The sequence below is a fragment of the Rhipicephalus sanguineus genome, chromosome 6, assembly GCF_013339695.2.
Source record: "Rhipicephalus sanguineus isolate Rsan-2018 chromosome 6, BIME_Rsan_1.4, whole genome shotgun sequence".
Taxonomy (NCBI): Eukaryota; Metazoa; Arthropoda; class Arachnida; order Ixodida; family Ixodidae; genus Rhipicephalus; species Rhipicephalus sanguineus.
In genome coordinates this window covers 43941615-43959423 of record NC_051181.1, presented here as the reverse complement: position 1 = coordinate 43959423, position 17809 = coordinate 43941615, and the positions used below count along the sequence as shown (strand labels likewise).

General features: G+C 51.2%; 1 protein-coding gene across 1 annotated transcript; it reads left to right on the top strand.

The window, feature by feature from the left end:
* Positions 1–4858: 4858 nt before the first annotated feature.
* LOC119397241 (uncharacterized) lies at positions 4859–5884 on the top strand. Its single transcript, XM_049416501.1, has 3 exons — positions 4859–5042; positions 5175–5536; positions 5705–5884. The coding sequence occupies exons 1-3, from the start codon at positions 4859–4861 to the stop codon at positions 5882–5884; spliced, it is 726 nt and encodes a 241-aa protein (XP_049272458.1).
* Positions 5885–17809: the final 11925 nt, after the last annotated feature.

Below are 17809 nucleotides of genomic sequence, written 5' to 3'. Positions count from 1 at the left end.
GGAGCCTTTACGGTGGTGGGTCGTAGCGCGATCATAGCAGCTTCTCCGCCGGGGTATCGTTGTCCCGATGGACAAGGGTCAGCAACCACTGTCCAGAGGGATACTTCGCGGAAACCTGAAGTGCGCGTTGCTGGCGACGCTTCGACTCGCTGTCGGTTGCGGTACAATTATCGCCCTGGAAAGTGCACCACGATAAGGCGACACAGCAACACCCGTTACACACACCGCTGTATATGGCTTCCCTTTGGTGCGTCGGTTGTGAAAACTCAAAACAGTTCTGGCCTTGTTGTACGTTTTCAGAAGTGCGATCTTGATGGTGGCTTCACTAGAAGTACCTCGGTGAAAGCAGCCCGCAAGCGCCAGACAATCCACCCCAAAGACCTACCAGGCTCAAATTAAAACAATCAATAAAGTTGGCAGGCGACAGGAACAAAAACTGAAAGCCCAACGCATTAGCCAGTACTTCAATTCTCAGTGAACGGAACACTTTTTTACAGACAATAGCATTTCCTGAAAACCTTCAGGCGGAGTTTGAAATACATTCAGGCAGGCTCATTATTCGAAGCAGCGCCTTAAGCCCTCTGCATTACCGCTCATTTTTCTTTTTTTTTTCGCCGAAGACGATGTCTCGCCTTTCTCGATATTGCCGGAACAAAATGCCATTGCTCTTTGGGACAGCCACATTTTTCCATGGTAGCTCGCCCTTGCGCCTCTGGAAACGCGTCATCTGTTCTAGCAACGGTTCTAGCGTCTAGATCGGCAACGCTTTCTGGAGTTGGGCCATCCGCGTTCGGCTGTGGCGCCTCGCATGCGTCTATCGAGGCAGGCGGATCATAGTCCAGCTGCCTAGAGAGAGAGAGAGAGTGATTCGTGAAAGAAATGAAAAGGGGCGCTATTTTCTGCCTCCCGTCGCGGGGGCACGGCTCAGCGCCCTTAGGAATGGGGAAGGGGAAGTAAAGATGATAGAAGAAAGGAAGATAGAAGGAGTGATTAGCGTGGCAAGTGTGTCTTGTCCACGAAGGCGGGAGCACGAAGCCAAAGGGCTCCTCTATAAGGTGGCGAGGTCCGCAGAAGCCGCAAACTCGAGGAAGGCTCGCAGGGCTTGCAGCTTTGAACGTGCAGGAAAGAGAAAGTCCTCCACCGTTGTGGCAGGGAGCCCGAGCAGGCGATAGCGGCGCACCATCAAGCGTCGTTCAGCGGCCAGGGCAGGGCAGGCGCAAATTATATGGTCCAAAGTTTCGTCGTCACCGCATCTGCGGCACGCAGGCGATGAGCAGCGACCCTTGGAAAACATGCGTGCCGCAGGCCAAGCACTGCCGGTCCGCAGGCGAAGCAGTAGCCACCGCTCGCGTCTCTCCAGGCCGGTCTCTGGTAGGGGTGGCGGTGGTTTGCCGCTTGCCACGCGCGTGTCAGGGTGGGCCGCTGGAAGCAGCTGCCGCAGTCGTTGCCGGGAGTAGTCCGACAGGGCTATCGCCTTGGTGACTGGGGTGTCGCCGTGGTGTGCTGCCTTAGCGGCGGCGTCGGCCTCCTCGTTACCGGCTATCCCAACGTGCGAGGGAAGCCAGTGAAGGGACAGACGCACACCGCTAGTTTTGATGGCGGTTCGCTTGGCGTGCAGTAACGCCACGGTAATGCCGGCTTGGTCTGGCTGCAGCAGCGCTTGTAGGGCTGGCCGGGAGTCGCACAGGATCGCCACGGGCAGCTGGGGTGGCATAGCAGCGAGGTAGTCAGCTGCCAAGTGAAGGCCAGCCAATTCTGCTGCAGTGGAGCTGGCGTGGAAGGGAAGGCGACACCGGATGGTCGTCCCAGTCGTTGGTATGACACAGGCAGCCGCGGCCGAGCGGGGGCTGTCCCGGACTGACCCGTCCGTGAACACCAGGAGGCGCCCCCGCAGCCTGTCGTGGAGCTTCGCCACGGCTGTCTGGTGGAGCTCGCACACCGGTGTTCGCCTTTTGCTGAGGTTGCCCAGCTCCAAATGCACGTCCAGAGGCTGCTGGTGTGGTGGAGGGGGCTGGATAGGACAGGGAGCCGCGGGCACCAGTTCTTCATAGAGTGTGCAGATTTGTCCCATTCGTGAAGCTGGTCGGCTCCGCAGTCTCCGTAGCAGGGCATCGCCCCCTGGGGCCCTGTGGAGACGGTCCACATGATTCAGCGCCTGTCGCAGCACTAGAACGTTCTCGTACTTTTAAGCGGGTAAGCGGGGAAACCTCCCCCTTTTCAAAACAAGTTCCCATATTCCTCAGAAACATTTCTGATCTATTCGAAAATAGGTACGAATCCTGTGGTGGGAGTCTGGCCGAAACCGCAGCTTCAGTAGTGAACGTTCCAAAGAGCCCCTCGATGCGGACGCGCGCGAGTGGAAGACAAACGCTGTGCTCCTGCACCACCTGTCGTATCCATGCACACTCGCCAGTGAAGTCCTTGGCGCTGACATAAGATGAATGAACGACATCCATGGTGGCTGCGGAATCTCTAAGTACCCTGCAGCGCTTTCCGTTCACTGTACACTCTTTCATGAACGGCTTAAGTAGCTCTAAGTTCTCATCGTCGGCACTGACATACGAGAATACAAGACTGATTTCGGCAACCTGAGGCAAGGTGCCCCGGTCATAAAGGCACTTATAGCATGTTATCGGCTTCAGCGCTTCAAACTGCTTGTTCTTCTTGTCTTTAAATGTAGCTTAAATGTAGCTTTAGGTCACGTCTGCTCAATTTCCTTCTCTGGATCTGGGCCTTTCGCGTTACCGTTGCGTCTGAAAAGCTTTGGGGGATCCATTTTCCGCGCCTTGCTTCAGAAACACGTCGAGCGTCCGCCCTTCACTTTGCTGCGATGCATGACGCGACGCGTATTCCTCCGCGAGCTCAGCCGCTTCTTCAACTGTGGTCACGTCGGGCCTGTCGAGGATCCATAAACGCATTCGGTCAGGAATTGTGTTGTAAAACTGCTCTAGGCACAGGCACTCGACAACCTTCGCCATGTCTCCGTAAACTTCCGCACTTCTTAGCCATTCAACGAAGTTTGAGCTTTAAGTTGTATCCGAACTCAACGTACGACTCGTTTTTCAACTTAGTGGCTTTTCGAAAGCGCTGCCGAAACGCTTCTGGAGACAGGCGGTACCTCTTAAGAAGACTGGATTTTACAATATCGTAATTCTCATACTGCTCTGCGCTAAGTCTCCCCATAGCGTCCGCTACCTGGCACGGCAAAACGGTTAACAGGCGCTGTGGCCATGACGCCTTAGAGAACTTCATTCTTTGGCAAGTCCGTTCAACGTTCACGAGAAACATTCCAATGTCCTCTCCTACTTGGAAAGGCTGCATTAAATCCTTTATACTAAAATTTTCTCGCGCTTCTGCGACTGGAAGGTGCGCTTCGACGCTAGCCGCCTTCGCGTTCTGCAGTTCCAGCTCTAAGCGATTTTATTCGAGCTCAAGCAATAGTCTCTCTTTCTCATCAGCACGCCTCTTTTCATCGTTTGCCTGGCGCTCTTTGACAATTTCCCAACATTCTAGAAGCTCGCTATCATCTGCTTCCAAGCCAAGCAAAGCCTGGATGATTTGCGGCTTCCGCATGGCGTTTCCCGCTTCCACTCCCAATTCTGCACATAGCAATAACAATTCTGGCTTGCGTAGAGAATTGAGATCCATGACCAGCTAAGACACTGAACCTCTCTCCCTATCTTTTCTATATCAGCTACCGCCAAGTGCGTTAACGTAAAGGGACTCAGTACCGATAAAGGCAACCTGCCAGCTTCAACCTTCAAAGCTGTTCTTAAAAGCCTGGCACATCTTCAAGGGGGAAAAGTCCGACACTCACGTGACTGCAGTCACGGGCTTCGATGCGATGTCCACGGTTCAGTTGGCACAAATTGCAAGGTCCACTGCAATCCCGCCTCTGCCATCCAGTTGTTACGAGATGCACCAGGGTCTCGTGGGTAGCATGACACGAGGGCCAAAGGACTGGGCTGGGAAGATCCAGGCAGTGGCAAGGCAAAAGGTAGCCAAGGAAAAAAAATTGGCCACGTATCTGCGTGCTTCGCTGCAAATGTCGTCTAAAGACGATAGAAGAGGCGCTGCGTGAGATATGGACGCCATCTCGCAATACGTCGGGAAACATGAGTGCTGTGTTGCGGGCTGGTAGTCCCGGCGCAGCGGCAGGTGAAGACCGGCGGTGACCAACGCGACCGGCGGGGACACCGGCCAGCCCGAACACGCGGTTTGGCGCGATGCGCCGAGAGAGAAGAAACGTCCGCACTCAACGAGTACTCTTCACAAACACTCTTATTTACACGTCGCCTGGGTAAAACAGGAATGCCAGAGCGGCGCCAACCGAAACCGAAACACAACATGAGCGTGTGCAGAGGGCACGGAGGAAGACAAATTTCAGCGCAGCTTAAGAAACTATGGTCTTTAAAATTGCGTATCTATGTATTTTCTATTAAAGGAACACACCACCTAATTCTTACCTAATGATGTTGCGCCTCAGATATGCCTAATATTTACTTTTTGATCGACAATATTCACAAGTAGGAACAGCCGTACCAGTTCAAGATGGGTGGGCGGTAAGCAAGTGGTTCAACTTTGGCCGGGTGGCTGAATCGCGTGACGTGCCGACAAACAAAAAGACAGATCAAAATTTCTGCGTTTAAGTTGCCCAAGAAAGACTATCGTCTTTAATAAACGTTTAATACGTGACGAGGACAAAACACACACAAAGCATGTGGAAGCAGAAGCCTCGACGCTCGATGCACCGGCCTTTTTTCAGCACTCAGACGCTAAGAGGAGGAGGGCGCAGCTCCCTGTTCGGACGTGTCCGGCGTCTCCGAGGAACGGGCTGGAAAGCCGACCAACATCTCGGATGGGCGCACTGCTACAGGTCTATCGAGAAGTTGTAGGACCTGTGCCTCCAGCCATGCCCCCTCCTCCGCCGACAGTGAAACCACTGACAGTCACCACCGATCTAGGTCGGCTCTCCAAGCGTCGCTCACCCACCTGCGCTCTCCAGCAGGCAGTCGCCTCCAAGCTAGAGGAAGAGCTGGCTGGTAGGCTTACTGTCTAAACGGATGGCTCTGTCCTCCCAGCTACAGGCTCCGCCACGGCCGCCTGCGTCATGCCAGCCCTTGGTAGAACGGCCTCCTGTCGTCTCCCCTTTGATGCCTGCTCTACCGCCGCAGAGACGGCCGGTCTCCACCTCGCCGTGGACCTCCTGGCAGCAGACCCCCCCACGTGTCCCGTGACTGTCGCGTGCGACTCACGAGCCGCACTGCAGGCCGTCGCGAAACCGGAATGGGCGGGTTTCGGCACTCAACTGCTGGTCACCAAGCTGCATGCCCTCCTCGCCAGTGGCGTCGATGTCTCCCTGCATTGGGTCCCATCTCATGTGGGTATTCAGGGAAATGAGCAAGCAGACGCACTGGCGAAGGAGGCACATCACTCTACCGTCGCTGTCTGCCGTGCTGTGGTCGCCTCAGACTATTCGAGGCTGACCTTGAGGCGGCTGTTGCTACGCTGCCACCCCGACGAACGTGTGGCCAGGCTGGAACCTCCGACCCGGCTGCCTGACAGGGGCCTCTCCGGGAGGGAGCGGTCCCTTCTACTGCGTCTACGCATCGGCTGCTCCTGGCCTGCGGCACGACGTCATCGGCTCGGCAGAGCTTCGTCACCTGCGTGCAGTGCGTGTGGGGCAGACGAAACAATTGATCACCTGTTGTGTGTGTGCCCAACGCTTCAAGCACAACGAGCTGCCTTGCTCGCCGCACTCCGTCGCCAGGGTATTCCCGCGGCTACACAGAGGGACCTCCTTTTCCCTGCAAAGCACCACACCCAGGTTTTCAAGGCGGTTCTTCGCTTCCTTGAGGACACTGGACTTGCCAACCGGCTATAGTAGCCGCCCGCCGCGTCCTCGGTCATGGACAGCATTCCTCCTCTCCTCCTCCTTCTCATCTTTATATCCCTTTCCCCCTTTCCCTTAAAGGCGCTGAGCCGTGCTCCCAATTAGGGTTGCAGAAGTTGCGCCTTTTCCTTTCCTCAACCTCTCCTCCTCCTCCTCCTCTCCGAGGAACGCGTCCAGTGTCTCTGAGAGGGACGCCAGCAAGGAAAAGAGCACTGCACAGGGGTCGCGCGTTCTGCACGTTAATGCAGCTCGGTTCTGAGGCACTTGGCCAGGTATTCGTGCTTATGGTCCAGCCTGTGGGAGCCTTAACGGTGGTGGGTCGTAGCGCGATCATAACAACAGCTACTGCTGCAACCGTATCCTGATATGCCGTGCAAGCGTAGAAAAACAAAACAAGCAGCATGCAGATCGTACCTTTCGTCCGTCGCGGATCCGAAAAATTTTTATGCCGGTGCGGCGTGAAAAATTTCGACACCGCTCAGCACAGCGCGGTTTGTGATAACGGCGCGAATATATTCATGCGTCTGTTTCGCTGAAGCTTGCAAGGGTTTTGTGACTTTCGCTGAAACAAACTTTACAGTGGTAAACGCGGTCTTTGGGACACCGTAGGCCGCAGCATACACGGGCGTGTGACAAGAAACGCCCCTTTTTCGCCGTAAGAGATAGGACGGTGCAGTTCCCTTTTCCACTCCGGGTGGCGGTCGTATTTTCGCAATCCCGAAATGCAACCTTCAGGTTCACTTGCGTATTAAAGACACCGGAGTTAATAAGTAAACAGGTAATAAATATAACATGGAACAAGAACGTTCATTTATGCTCGTAGGATTAGTACGGCCCCCAAACGTTAGGATCGCTGCGGTCACGGGACAGAAAAACCACGAAGTTTCATCCCCCTGTTAGAACTGGATAAGTTTGAGGACGCTAGGAATGAGAGTAAAAAAACGAAGTTAAAGATAGTTTTTATTTGTTTTCACTTAGTTCTTATCGAAATGTGGCTGCCACGGCCAGCTTGGCGCCGTGAAATTGGGTGTGCAATAACGATACAGTCGTTGAATGATGATATTGTACACAGGAAAATGCGAACATGGTAAGCTTTTCTTGTTAGGAATGAACATATAGTAGAACACATGCGATCGACGTGTTGTGTAATAACCTCCACATCTGCCGTCTATCGCGCCCCAAAAAGGCACCTATCTATCCTATTGCATTTCTTGTTTTTCTTTTTTTTTCCACAGTCGACTGACTCATATGCTGGAGGTGATTATCTTGAATCCTGTTGGCGCAGCTACACCAACAGGTTACTCTAATGGGCTGGAAGCTCTCCTGAAGCACTTCTTTCATGTTCTGTAGGCGCAGTCTCTTTCAACTTTGCACTTCAGCAAGCACAAAGTCAATCATGAATCACCTACTGGCCCAATCGTCCACTTTGATCAGCACAAATAGTTTCATAAAAGCGAATTTTGGCGTTTTTGCGATGACAACAATGATTGTTAATGCGACATAATATAGTAACTATTCCTACAATCTCTCAAAACCACTTTTTTATTCTGTATCACTCGTGATGTAGAATATAAAATGCATTTGACTTGCTCAACAACGGGTCACAAGACACAGCAGAGAAAAGCGAACCCTTTAATTCCCCCTTCTTTCGTTCACTCAGCATATGAGAATTTATTGAGCTGTGAGCGGAGCTCTTTCTGTTGCCACGAAGATGTGCAGGTGTTCCAAAGGAAATCTTAAGCCTTTATTTCCAGGAGATTCCCTTAAGATTCCCTGACGGGCAAGCCTTCATAGTGCACGAATGAAATGTGCAGAATGCTGTACGCAGTGCGCTGCTTTTTACTAAAAAAAAATGCGTTTATTATTAATACAACAATAACAGCAATACAAAAAAAGAAAAAGAAAAGAAAAGTCAGGAAGGTCAGTAAGACGGGTTTTCCTTGACGCGGACATTGTGTTCGTTTAGGTAGCGACAACAATAGAGCCTCTGCGCACCCACCTTCCCCCAAACGGGCAATGTAATGACCCCGCGCATCTAGCATGGCACCTTCCGGTGTGGGGCCACGGGTGGCGTTTTTGACGTCCTTCTTCGTCGTTTACCGCGTTAAAGTAATTGGTGGGGTAGAGAGTGAAGGCTTTCAGCGTATGCTTTTCCGTGTCGGCCTGGGTGTAAGACCCGAAGTGGCCGGTATCGGCTCTTTTTGCGTATCGGCTCTTTTTGGAAGAGGAAAAGATGTAGAAAAAGGTAAGGGTTGTAAAGGAAAAAAGGCGGACTAAAAGCTTGTTCGTGTAATTACAGTTTAAGTGCAGTGCTGTACAACGTACACAACACTGTACGACGTCCGGGACCACTTATCTGTGCATGCCGGCTGTGATTGAAGTGGCAGATTAATCCTGGTTAGTGAGATGCATAAGCTCAAGGCTGCACCGAAGAGCGCTATCATTCAAAACATTATTATGCTCGCACTGGGCGCCAAGGGGCCGGGGATTGATTAGAAAATGGCGTTTGCGCTTTTTAATGATCGTAATGCGGAGAGGGTTCCCGGGTGTTCATTTATTCCACCACGTGGATATGCTGTGACGCATGTAAAATGCAATTATACATGCGTCTATCTGGAGCACAGCTCCTGTTATGACTCTGATTTCATGGGGAAGTTTATTTCAATGTTACGCCATCATCGCAGAAACCAGCTTAAGCAGGAAAATGAAATATTGAAAATTGTACACCAGTTTTCTTGCGTAAATTCTCCTGTTTTACTGTTTATTTGTCAAATAATCATAATGGAATGGTACTGAAGATAGGAACAAAAAAATTCGGCACATCCCACGTACCGTGGGAGTCGATGTTACGCGAAGCATGCGGCGGGAAGGTGACTGTGGCGTAATTTTTTTACTGAGCGAAACTTTACAAAATGACGCTAAAGATTTGTATAAATTTTATAAGCACACATATATGTTGAAGAGACGCATGTGCGTTACATAGCCAGTTTACGTTTGGGTAACGCTGCCAACGGCAATGTGGGTAACGCTGCCAACGCCAGAAGCGTTAAGCTGGTATGTACAGCTTATAATTGTCCCTTATGATGGATAACGCAAGCACGTTTCACGAACTCGTGTGCATGTGTGGAAGAGGTTCTTGACAGTTCTTGAACAAGGGCATCATCACCGTGGTCAGTCAGAACCAGCAGCTGGTCATGACTTGTTATTTGATCCGGTCGTGATCGCGGTGACGAGGGGTCCATGTGTAGTGAAGTATGAGGTATAGTACAGCTGTTGAAAATCGTGGATGCCTCGGCCATTTCGTCGACAAATTGTCTGTCGATAGAGCCCGAGACATGTCGGAACATGAAGTCACCCTTCTCGTTGGTGAAGTATAGGCCGTCGAAGATGGTAGGCCTAGATAGTGCTACGTAGACGAACATCAGTGGATGGCGCTTGTCGTATTCGTAGACTACCTGGGCGTATGTGGCCTACGTAGCCTTGACTACAAAACGGCTGTCAATCAATATGGCATCATCCTCGGTCAGCATGAGGCCATCGCCCAGCCTCGCAAGAAATGAAGAGGACACCGCGTTGTTCTGGTAGACAGTGCGTTTTACGGTGCGATTATGTGAATATCACACGTAACTTTCCTTAATGTATTCCTCAGGGATCGAGCAATGCCTCAATATATCTTGCTGAATCATAGAAATACAAATGTAATGCGATTATATATAAAAGGGGAGCCAACACTCGAACCATAGACGTTAATCTGATATGACGCCTGTATCACATAGTAGGAGTATCATGTAGTGTTCATTGCTTTCTTTCAAAAATAGATAGCCAGCACCATAACCACAATTCACGCTGCATCGACATTAGGCCTGCATAGGCTGTTTTTCAAAACCAGTTTATAGACCTGGCGTGGCTCTGTGGTAGAATACCTGACTGCCACGCAGAATGCTTGGGTTCGATTCCTGCTGGGATCCTAATTTCTGTTCTTTCCATTCGTCGGGTCAACGCTGCCGATGTCGTTTTTTCTTTACGCTCTCGCATTTAAGTTATGATGTCTGTTCTCGCCGTTTCTGGGTAGATATAAACTGTCAGTCACTTGTGGCGCGCAGCCGTAGACCGCGGGCCATGGTAAACGGGAATGTGCCACACATGTCTGGAGCAAAGGGTTTGACGACGCACGCGGCAGGATTTTCACGTTATTCTTGTCATGACCCGACAGTCATATTCATGAAATCCTCTTACCCTTCCATGCCAATTTTGGTCTACACCAAGTTAAGGAGGCGATCAAGAGAGCACCCAGACGTAGGCGGATAGATAGATAGATAGATAGATAGATAGATAGATAGATAGATAGATAGATAGATAGATAGAAACGCTCAAAGTGCCAACGGTTCGCTAAGAAATGCTTCGCATTTAAAAGAGGAAGATGGTGAAAAATGCTTAAATTCGAAACAATAATTGCAAGGATGCTCCTACACGCAATGATCGATGCTCACATTGGGAAACGGACACCTGCCATTGAAATAAACGCGGCATAACTTTTCTCTGCCAGAGTGCTACTATAGATTGACAGCAAGTTCGACAAGCCTTGGTTGGGTCGGAACACCTTCCGATTCCGTAGAAAAAAAAAGATGCCCTAGCCTGACAACTAACGGACCGTAAGACAACAGATAACCTACCTTCACGTTCTATCTGCGGAAAATCGTTCATTCAAAACGGTGCAAAAGCATGGTTATTTGCTTGCAATAAAACAGGAAAATTTGGTTGTCGAAGAAATGTATTAGGCGCTCCATCTAACTTTCAAATACCTTAGGCATATCGGAAGAAGGGAAACGCTGAGTTGTTGAGAAGCTGGAAATCAAACAAACAGCACCATGTCCTTGTCAATCCATGCCAAGTGTCCCAGACATGGCGCTCGCACATCGCAGATTTTGCTGATAAAATTTCTGCCTATTGCCTGTGCCACATAGCGTATTCTGGCAAAATATTTTTGCTCGAAAAAAAATTTTGACGATCATGGCGCCCCCTCGAAATTCGCTTGTATTTGTTAAACTGTGCCTAATAGAAAAATGTGTATAAAATCTATTTTTGTGTGTTGAGCTTCGAAACCACGCTTATCGCAGAGTTTCTGTTTAGTTGACCTAATAAGTAATTCCGAATATTTTGTGTTTCACTATCAGCTACCTATCTTCAAAAACTACAAAAATCTTCAAAGTTTGTGATTTTTTCTTGAGCTATCTGGAACTCTCCCTAAACAATCTTAATAATAGTATGATTTTTAGGAAAGTGTAGTTTAGTACAAATATATTTAGGGTTGAAATAAGGTTCAATTCTTCCAAAAACAATTATGAAATTAGAAAAATATATGCGATTTGTCGCATGTTTGACCGTATTTTTCATACTGATGCGTTTGAAGTAAAAATCCTCGTCTTGCGGCGTTTGATAGTATACTACATTGTTAAGTAATGAAGAAAGTATAATCAAATCATTTTCTTGTTTTAAGGAAGAAAATAATTTTTGAATTCGGCCCTCAGAACGCGTCCTGCATTACTTTTTGTTGGGGCTTCGCCGCAAAGCACGTGGTCGCCCTTACAGTTGACACTCGTCACAGGCAGCGGCAAGATGCGAGATATATGTCAGTGGCTCGTGAGTGGTCGAAAGTCTTGTCCCGTTGATGTCAGGGCGACGAGTAATGAATTCGCGTTACAATGTGAGCTTGCTTGGCGGGCCCAATGGGAAGTATGGACGCCCGAGAGCAGCCTATGGCGTCGTTGGCACAGCGTGCTTGAGGGCCGTCTGCACCATTAGCATACACATACTGAAAGAAATAATGCACATTGTATAAACTTGTTTGTCTGGGTATACGTGTTGTGCAGACGTCCCTCTAGCACACTGCGCCAACGACGCCATAGGCTGCTCTCGGGCGTCCATGCTTCCGATTGGGCCCGCCAAGCAAGCTCACATTGTAACGCGAATTCATTACTCGTCGCCCTGACATCAACGGGACAAGACTTTCGACCACTCACGAGCCACTGACATATATCTCGCATCTTGCCGCTGCCTGTGACGAGTGACAGCTGCTAGGGCTGCCGCGTGCTTTGCGGCGAAGTGGCAACGATATATATAATATATATATATATATATATATATATATATATATATATATATATATATATATATATATATATATTGAAAGACTCAGGAAGACTTCACCAGGCAGGGCCAGCAGCAGCGTTTATTCCGCGATGTCTGCCTCGGCTCAGAACAGCAACCAACCAACCCAATGGCGATGATGATGGTTATGTACAAGTGAGAACGATGAAGTACGATAAATGTGCTTACACTAATTTCCCCCCCTCTTCGAAGCGGCCAGCCTGGCCGCAACTCAAAGGTCAGCTGAACGAGTAATGAAAGGCTTCATGCGTGACACGTGAACAATTTCTGTGCTGCGACGACGGTGGTCAGTGACGGAGTGAAGCGGGGTGACGAGATAGTTCACTGGGGAAGTTCGTCGTTGAACGGTGTATGGGCCAACGTACCGGTGAAGAAATTTCTCGCAGAGCCCTGACGCTCGAGTCGGGGTCCATAGTAAGACCTTATCTCCGGAATGAAATGTCACGTCGCGTCTTTTGCTATCGCAGCGACGTTTTCGTTCTTCTTGAGTGGCTTCCGTGTTGCGCCGAGCAATTTCACGGCATTGCGCGACTCGAGCTGCGAACTCTTCTGGTAGAGGAGTACTGGACGGAGCTGGACCAAAGAAGAATGCCGTGTCGAAGGCTGATGATGCAGATCGTCCATACACAAGGAAGAAAGGGCTGTAGCCGGTAGATCTTTGTGTCGCGGTATTATATGCGAAGGTGACAAATGGCAAAATATTGTCCCAGTTTTTGTGATCCGGACGTAGGTACATGGAGATCATGTCAGAGAGCGTTCGGTGAAAGCGCTCAGTAAGACCGTTCGTCTGTGGGTGGTACGTAGAAGTGGTTTTATGCGTCGTTCTACAGGCCCGTAGGACTTCCTCGAGGACGTGCGAAATGAAGGCTTTGCCCCGGTCACTCAGAAGAACGCGAGGAGCTCCATGGCGCAAGACGATGGACTGCAAGAAAAAGTCGGCGACTTCTGTAGCAGTACCGGACCGAAGAGACGCAGTCTCGGCGTATCTTGTCAAATGATCGACTGCAGTTACGATCCAACGGTGACCGTTAGACGTCAACGGCAAGGGACCATACAAGTCAATTCTGACAAATTCAAAAGGTGTTGTCGGACAGGGAAGAGGCTGCAGGAAACCGGTGGATGGGGACGTGGACCGCTTACGGTGCTGACATGACGCGCACGAGCCCACGTATTTGGCTACCGACGTGGACAAGCCGGGCCAGAAACAGCGGGTCCTGATGCGGTCGTAGGTCTTGCGAAAACCTAGATGACCAGCAGCAATGTCATCGTGAAATGCTTCTAAAACGCGAAGACGAAGGCAGCGGGGAAGGACCGGCACCCACTTGTTACCCGTGGGATGATAAATATAGCGTTCGAGCACACCGTCGTCGAGGCGGAATTGTCTAAGCTGGCGTCTCAAGCGGCTGTTAGGTGGTTAAGTGATGCCGCGAAGGTAGTCAAGGAAAGTTCGACAGTAGGAGTCGGCCCGCTGAAGTGAACGGAAACCGGCTTGCGAAGAAGGTTGAATTTGGTCCAGTGAGGTGATCGACAGGTGTCGTGAGGCAGGCGGGATGTCGGAGCTCTCAGGAGGCGATGCGGAGGACGTATTGTGAAGAGTGAGTGAAAGTGGGCATCGGGACAGCGCGTCGGCATCATGATGACATTTGCCAGACTTATATGTGATGGTAAAGTCATACTCTTGCAAGCGCAGGACCCAGCGCCCTAGACGTCCTGACATATTCTTCATCGAGGACAACCAACACAGTGCGTGATGGTCTGTGACGATAGTGAAGTGCCGACCGTAGAGGTACGGGCGGAATTTCTGTATCGACCAGACAATAGCCAGGCATTCCTGCTCCGTGATCGTGTAGTTCCTCTCCGCTGTCGACAGAGTCCGGCTGTCGTATGCCACAACCTGCTCTTTAGAGGCGGCATCACGCTGCAAAAGTACTGCTCCAATACCTTGCGCGCTTGCGTCAGTGTGGAGGATAGTAGGCGCGCTCTCGTCAAAGTGGCGAAGCACTGGTCCGGAAGTCAGGCGTTCTTTAAGGACTTCAAATGCGATCTCGCAGTCGTTGGACCAAGCGAAAGGAGCACCAGCGACTAATAGCTTATTTAGGGGAGCCGCTATAGTCGCGAAGTTGCGTATAAAGCGGCGAAAGTATGACGCCAGGCCAAGAAAACTGCGCAACGTCTTTTGGGTGGAAGGCCGAGGAAACTGCAATACAGCAGCTATCTTGTCGGGATCTGGCCGGACTCCGTCTTTGGAAACGACGTGACCGAGGACTTTTATACTTTTGCTGGCAAACATGCACTTTTTGGTATTTATCTGAAGGCCAGCGTTTGAAAGGCACTGAAGTACTTCGTCTAATCGTTGAAGGTGTTGGGCAAAGGTAGATGAAAACACAACAATATCATCTAAATAACAGAGGCAGGTCTTCCATTTTAGGCCACGAAGAACAGTATTTATCATGCGCTCAAATGTTGCCGGAGCGTTGCACAGGCCAAATGGCATTACGTTAAATTCGTAGAGCCCATCCGGTGTAGCAAAGGCGGTTTTTTCTTTGTCAGCCTCATTCATAGGGATTTGCCAATACCCCGATCGTAGGTCAAGACTGGAAAAATACTGCGCTCCTTGTAGTGTGTCCAAGGCGTCATCTATTCGAGGGATAGGATATACATCCTTGGGCGTGATCTTATTAAGCGCTCGATAATCAACGCAGAAACGAACGGAGCCATCTTTTTTCTTCACTAAGACGACGCGAGAAGCCCAGGAACTGGAAGATGGCCGTATTATCTTGCGTGATAGCATATCATCAACTTGTTCTTCAATGACTTTTCTTTCCGATTGTGAGACACGATAAGGCCGACGGCGTATAACACCAGAGCCATCCGTTTCAATGCGGTGTACGGCCACGGGAGTCTGACTCAGTGTCGTGGCACAGCTATCGAAGCAGGCCTTATGTTTAGCTAAAAGCGCCAATAACGCTGTGGATTGTGCAGAGGTTAGATCGGAGCCGATTACTGCTCGGAAAGGGGAAGAACTCGCACCTGATGTGGGTACTGACGATGAAGACGGGCAAAGTGCTGAAATGGAGGCCAGTGGAGATGCGTCTATCGTCGCTACAGTCATCCCCTTGGGCACCATCATAGATTCTGCAGTTGTGTTGCAAATGGGCAGAAGCGCGCGGCCATGGGACAACCGGAGGATACAGGAGGCGACGAGAATTCCACGAGAGGTGCAGCGAGGAGCAGGGGCAACTAGGGCGTCACCATCGGCTACTTGGCTAGATGCAACAGCTACCACGTGTTCATGACCAGGGCGCAAAACACAGTCTTCAGCGACAGCCAAGTTGAAGATCAATGAAGGCGGGGCTGACATAGATGCATCCGACGTATCCGTGATGTGAACGACGTGTTCTTTACATGATATGACAGCGGAGGCAGAATGTAGGAAGTCCCAACCCAGGATAAGTTCATGACCGCACGTGCGTAGCACAATCATCTCGATATGGTGCCGTATGCCGTCGATGAAAACGCGAGCCGTACACTGTCCATCAGGTTGGATGAGTACGTTATTTGCGCCACGCAACACAGGTCCCACATAAGGTGTTCTGACTTTACGGAGCCGCGAGCACAAGTCACTACGTATAACAGAAGTAGCGGCACCGGTATCAACAAGCGCTTGCACAGGAACACCTTCAATAGTCACTGACAACAGGTTAGCCGGGGAAACGGGAGGCATTTTTGATGATCGACGGGACGCAGTTTTCCCTCCAAAAACTGCAATCCTTGGTTTTCCGAATGTTGTTCAAGAGTGCGGGAGAGGGGGCGAAGCGGCGATGCCGAGCGGCGGTAGGGTGATGGAGAGCGTCGCCTGGAGGAGCGGTAGTCCTGATGTTGACGCGGGGACGCTGGAGGAGACGGAGACCGGTACTGCGTGAATGAGTAGGAGTCTGGACCATAATGATCGGGTCTTCGAAACCGGTCCCGCTCGAACTCAGCATAGCCTCGTCGTTCATCCTGCTGGCGGCGACGGCAGTAACGAGTAGAGCTGTGCACGGGCCGTATTTCCGAGCCCGAGCCCGGCCCGGGCCCGCTGACTTTGTCGAAGGCCCGCCCGAGCCCGACGGCAAAGGGCTGCGAGCCCGCCCGGCCCGGCCCGACGTACGAAAACACAATCCCGGGCCCGGCCCGGCCCGGCCCGGCCCGGCCCGGCTTTTTGAAGGTTCGCTGCGAAAACAAAACATCGTTTTCCGGTAATTTGGCATTTTATCGAGCATATCGAATATGACCAAACGACACACGACGAACAGTCTCTAATAGTGACTGTTCGCGGTACTTTTGCTATACAAGTAGAGGGCCACATGCCAGCAACAATGGAGTTCGCTCGCCAAAGCTGTCACGTGTATGGGGCATGCCAATGCAAGCGTAAGCTTGCACGAAAGCGATCTACGTCGGGTCGCTCGTCGCTGTCGCGTGAATTTTCACTCATATGGGATTTGGCCTCTAACGCGGAACAGTCGCGTGGCGCCGTCACTAGCTCAGGCGGTGCTACTTCTCTATTTGTCGCAGTGCAACAGAGGCAGTGCTTTACCTGCTCCCCTTTTGTTTAAAGTGGCGAATGGAAAGGAAAAGCGGTAAAGGGCGGCCGCGGAAGAGGCGCTGTATGCGTCCTGGAAAACCATTCCCGCTCATTCTCTATATTTCGGGCTTGAGTCGGGCTTTGCGTCGAGCCCGAGCCCGGCCCGATAAAGCTCCAAGCAGCCCGAGCCCGGCCCGGGCCCGAGGTGAAAGTACGTCGGCCCGCCCGAGCCCGGCCCGCGGGCCGGGTCGGGCTCGGGCTTTCGGGCTACCCGGAGCCCGTGCACACCTCTAGTAACGAGATATGTGGCCTCGGATACCGCAGTAAAAACAAACAGGACGGGACGGACGCCACTGAGGAGACGAGGGTGGAGCAGGTACCGCACCTCGCACAGAAGCCAAATTGCCACAAGTAATGTCAGCAGGCCCAGATGTGACCGCAGCAGGCGGAATTGCAGCTATATCGGCATATGTGGGCATCAGTGTTTGCGCAACTGATGCTGTCGGTGTCGTCAGGGAGGCCACATCAGCGTATGTGGGCAGCGGGCGTGCTGGTGGAGCGACCGGCGCTGTCGGTGTTGTCATGGCCGCCAACTCCTGCTTCACAAGATTCCGCAGGTCGAACGGTGCGGGTGGAGTTGAGACGGCAGTGGACCGCTGCTGTTCCAGGTCTCGAAGTTCTTCACGGATGATGGCGCGGATAAGAGCTTTCAAATCAGAGGGAGGCATAAGGCGAGGATCGCTGTCTTGTTGAAGGCGGAGGGACTGCAATTGGTCAAGGCGTTGGCATGTGGAAATGATGTTTTCAACCGTAGTTGGATTGTTAACAGCCAAGGCGTTGAACGCAATCGTGCCAATTCCTTTAAGGATGTGGCGAACGCGCTCGGCTTCCGTCATATCGCTGTTCGCACGGCGACAGAGGGCCAAAACATCCTCGATATATGAAGTGTATGTCTCGTGTGCAAGTTGAACCCGCGTAGCCAGCTTCTGTTTGGCGGTTTCGGAACGACCTGACGAACATCCGAAGATTTGTCGCAGCTTGGTGGCAAAGGTCAACCAATCGACGAAGTCAGTTTCGTGGTTGAAATACCACGTTTTGGCAACGCCGGTCAGGTAGAATGGGAGATAGCTCAATTTCTCCGCTTCGGTCCACCGATTGGCTGAACCCACACGGTTGTAAAGGTC

Bases quoted from the DNA above. Each gene is read 5' to 3' on its own strand.
- LOC119397241 (XM_049416501.1), top strand. From the start codon at position 4,859: ATGGGCGCACTGCTACAGGTCTATCGAGAAGTTGTAGGACCTGTGCCT. The intron at 5,043-5,174 runs GTAGGCTTACTG...CTACCGCCGCAG, and splicing joins GCTAGAGGAAGAGCTGGCTG to AGACGGCCGGTCTCCACCTC. The intron at 5,537-5,704 runs CTGGAACCTCCG...ACAATTGATCAC, and splicing joins CCGACGAACGTGTGGCCAGG to CTGTTGTGTGTGTGCCCAAC.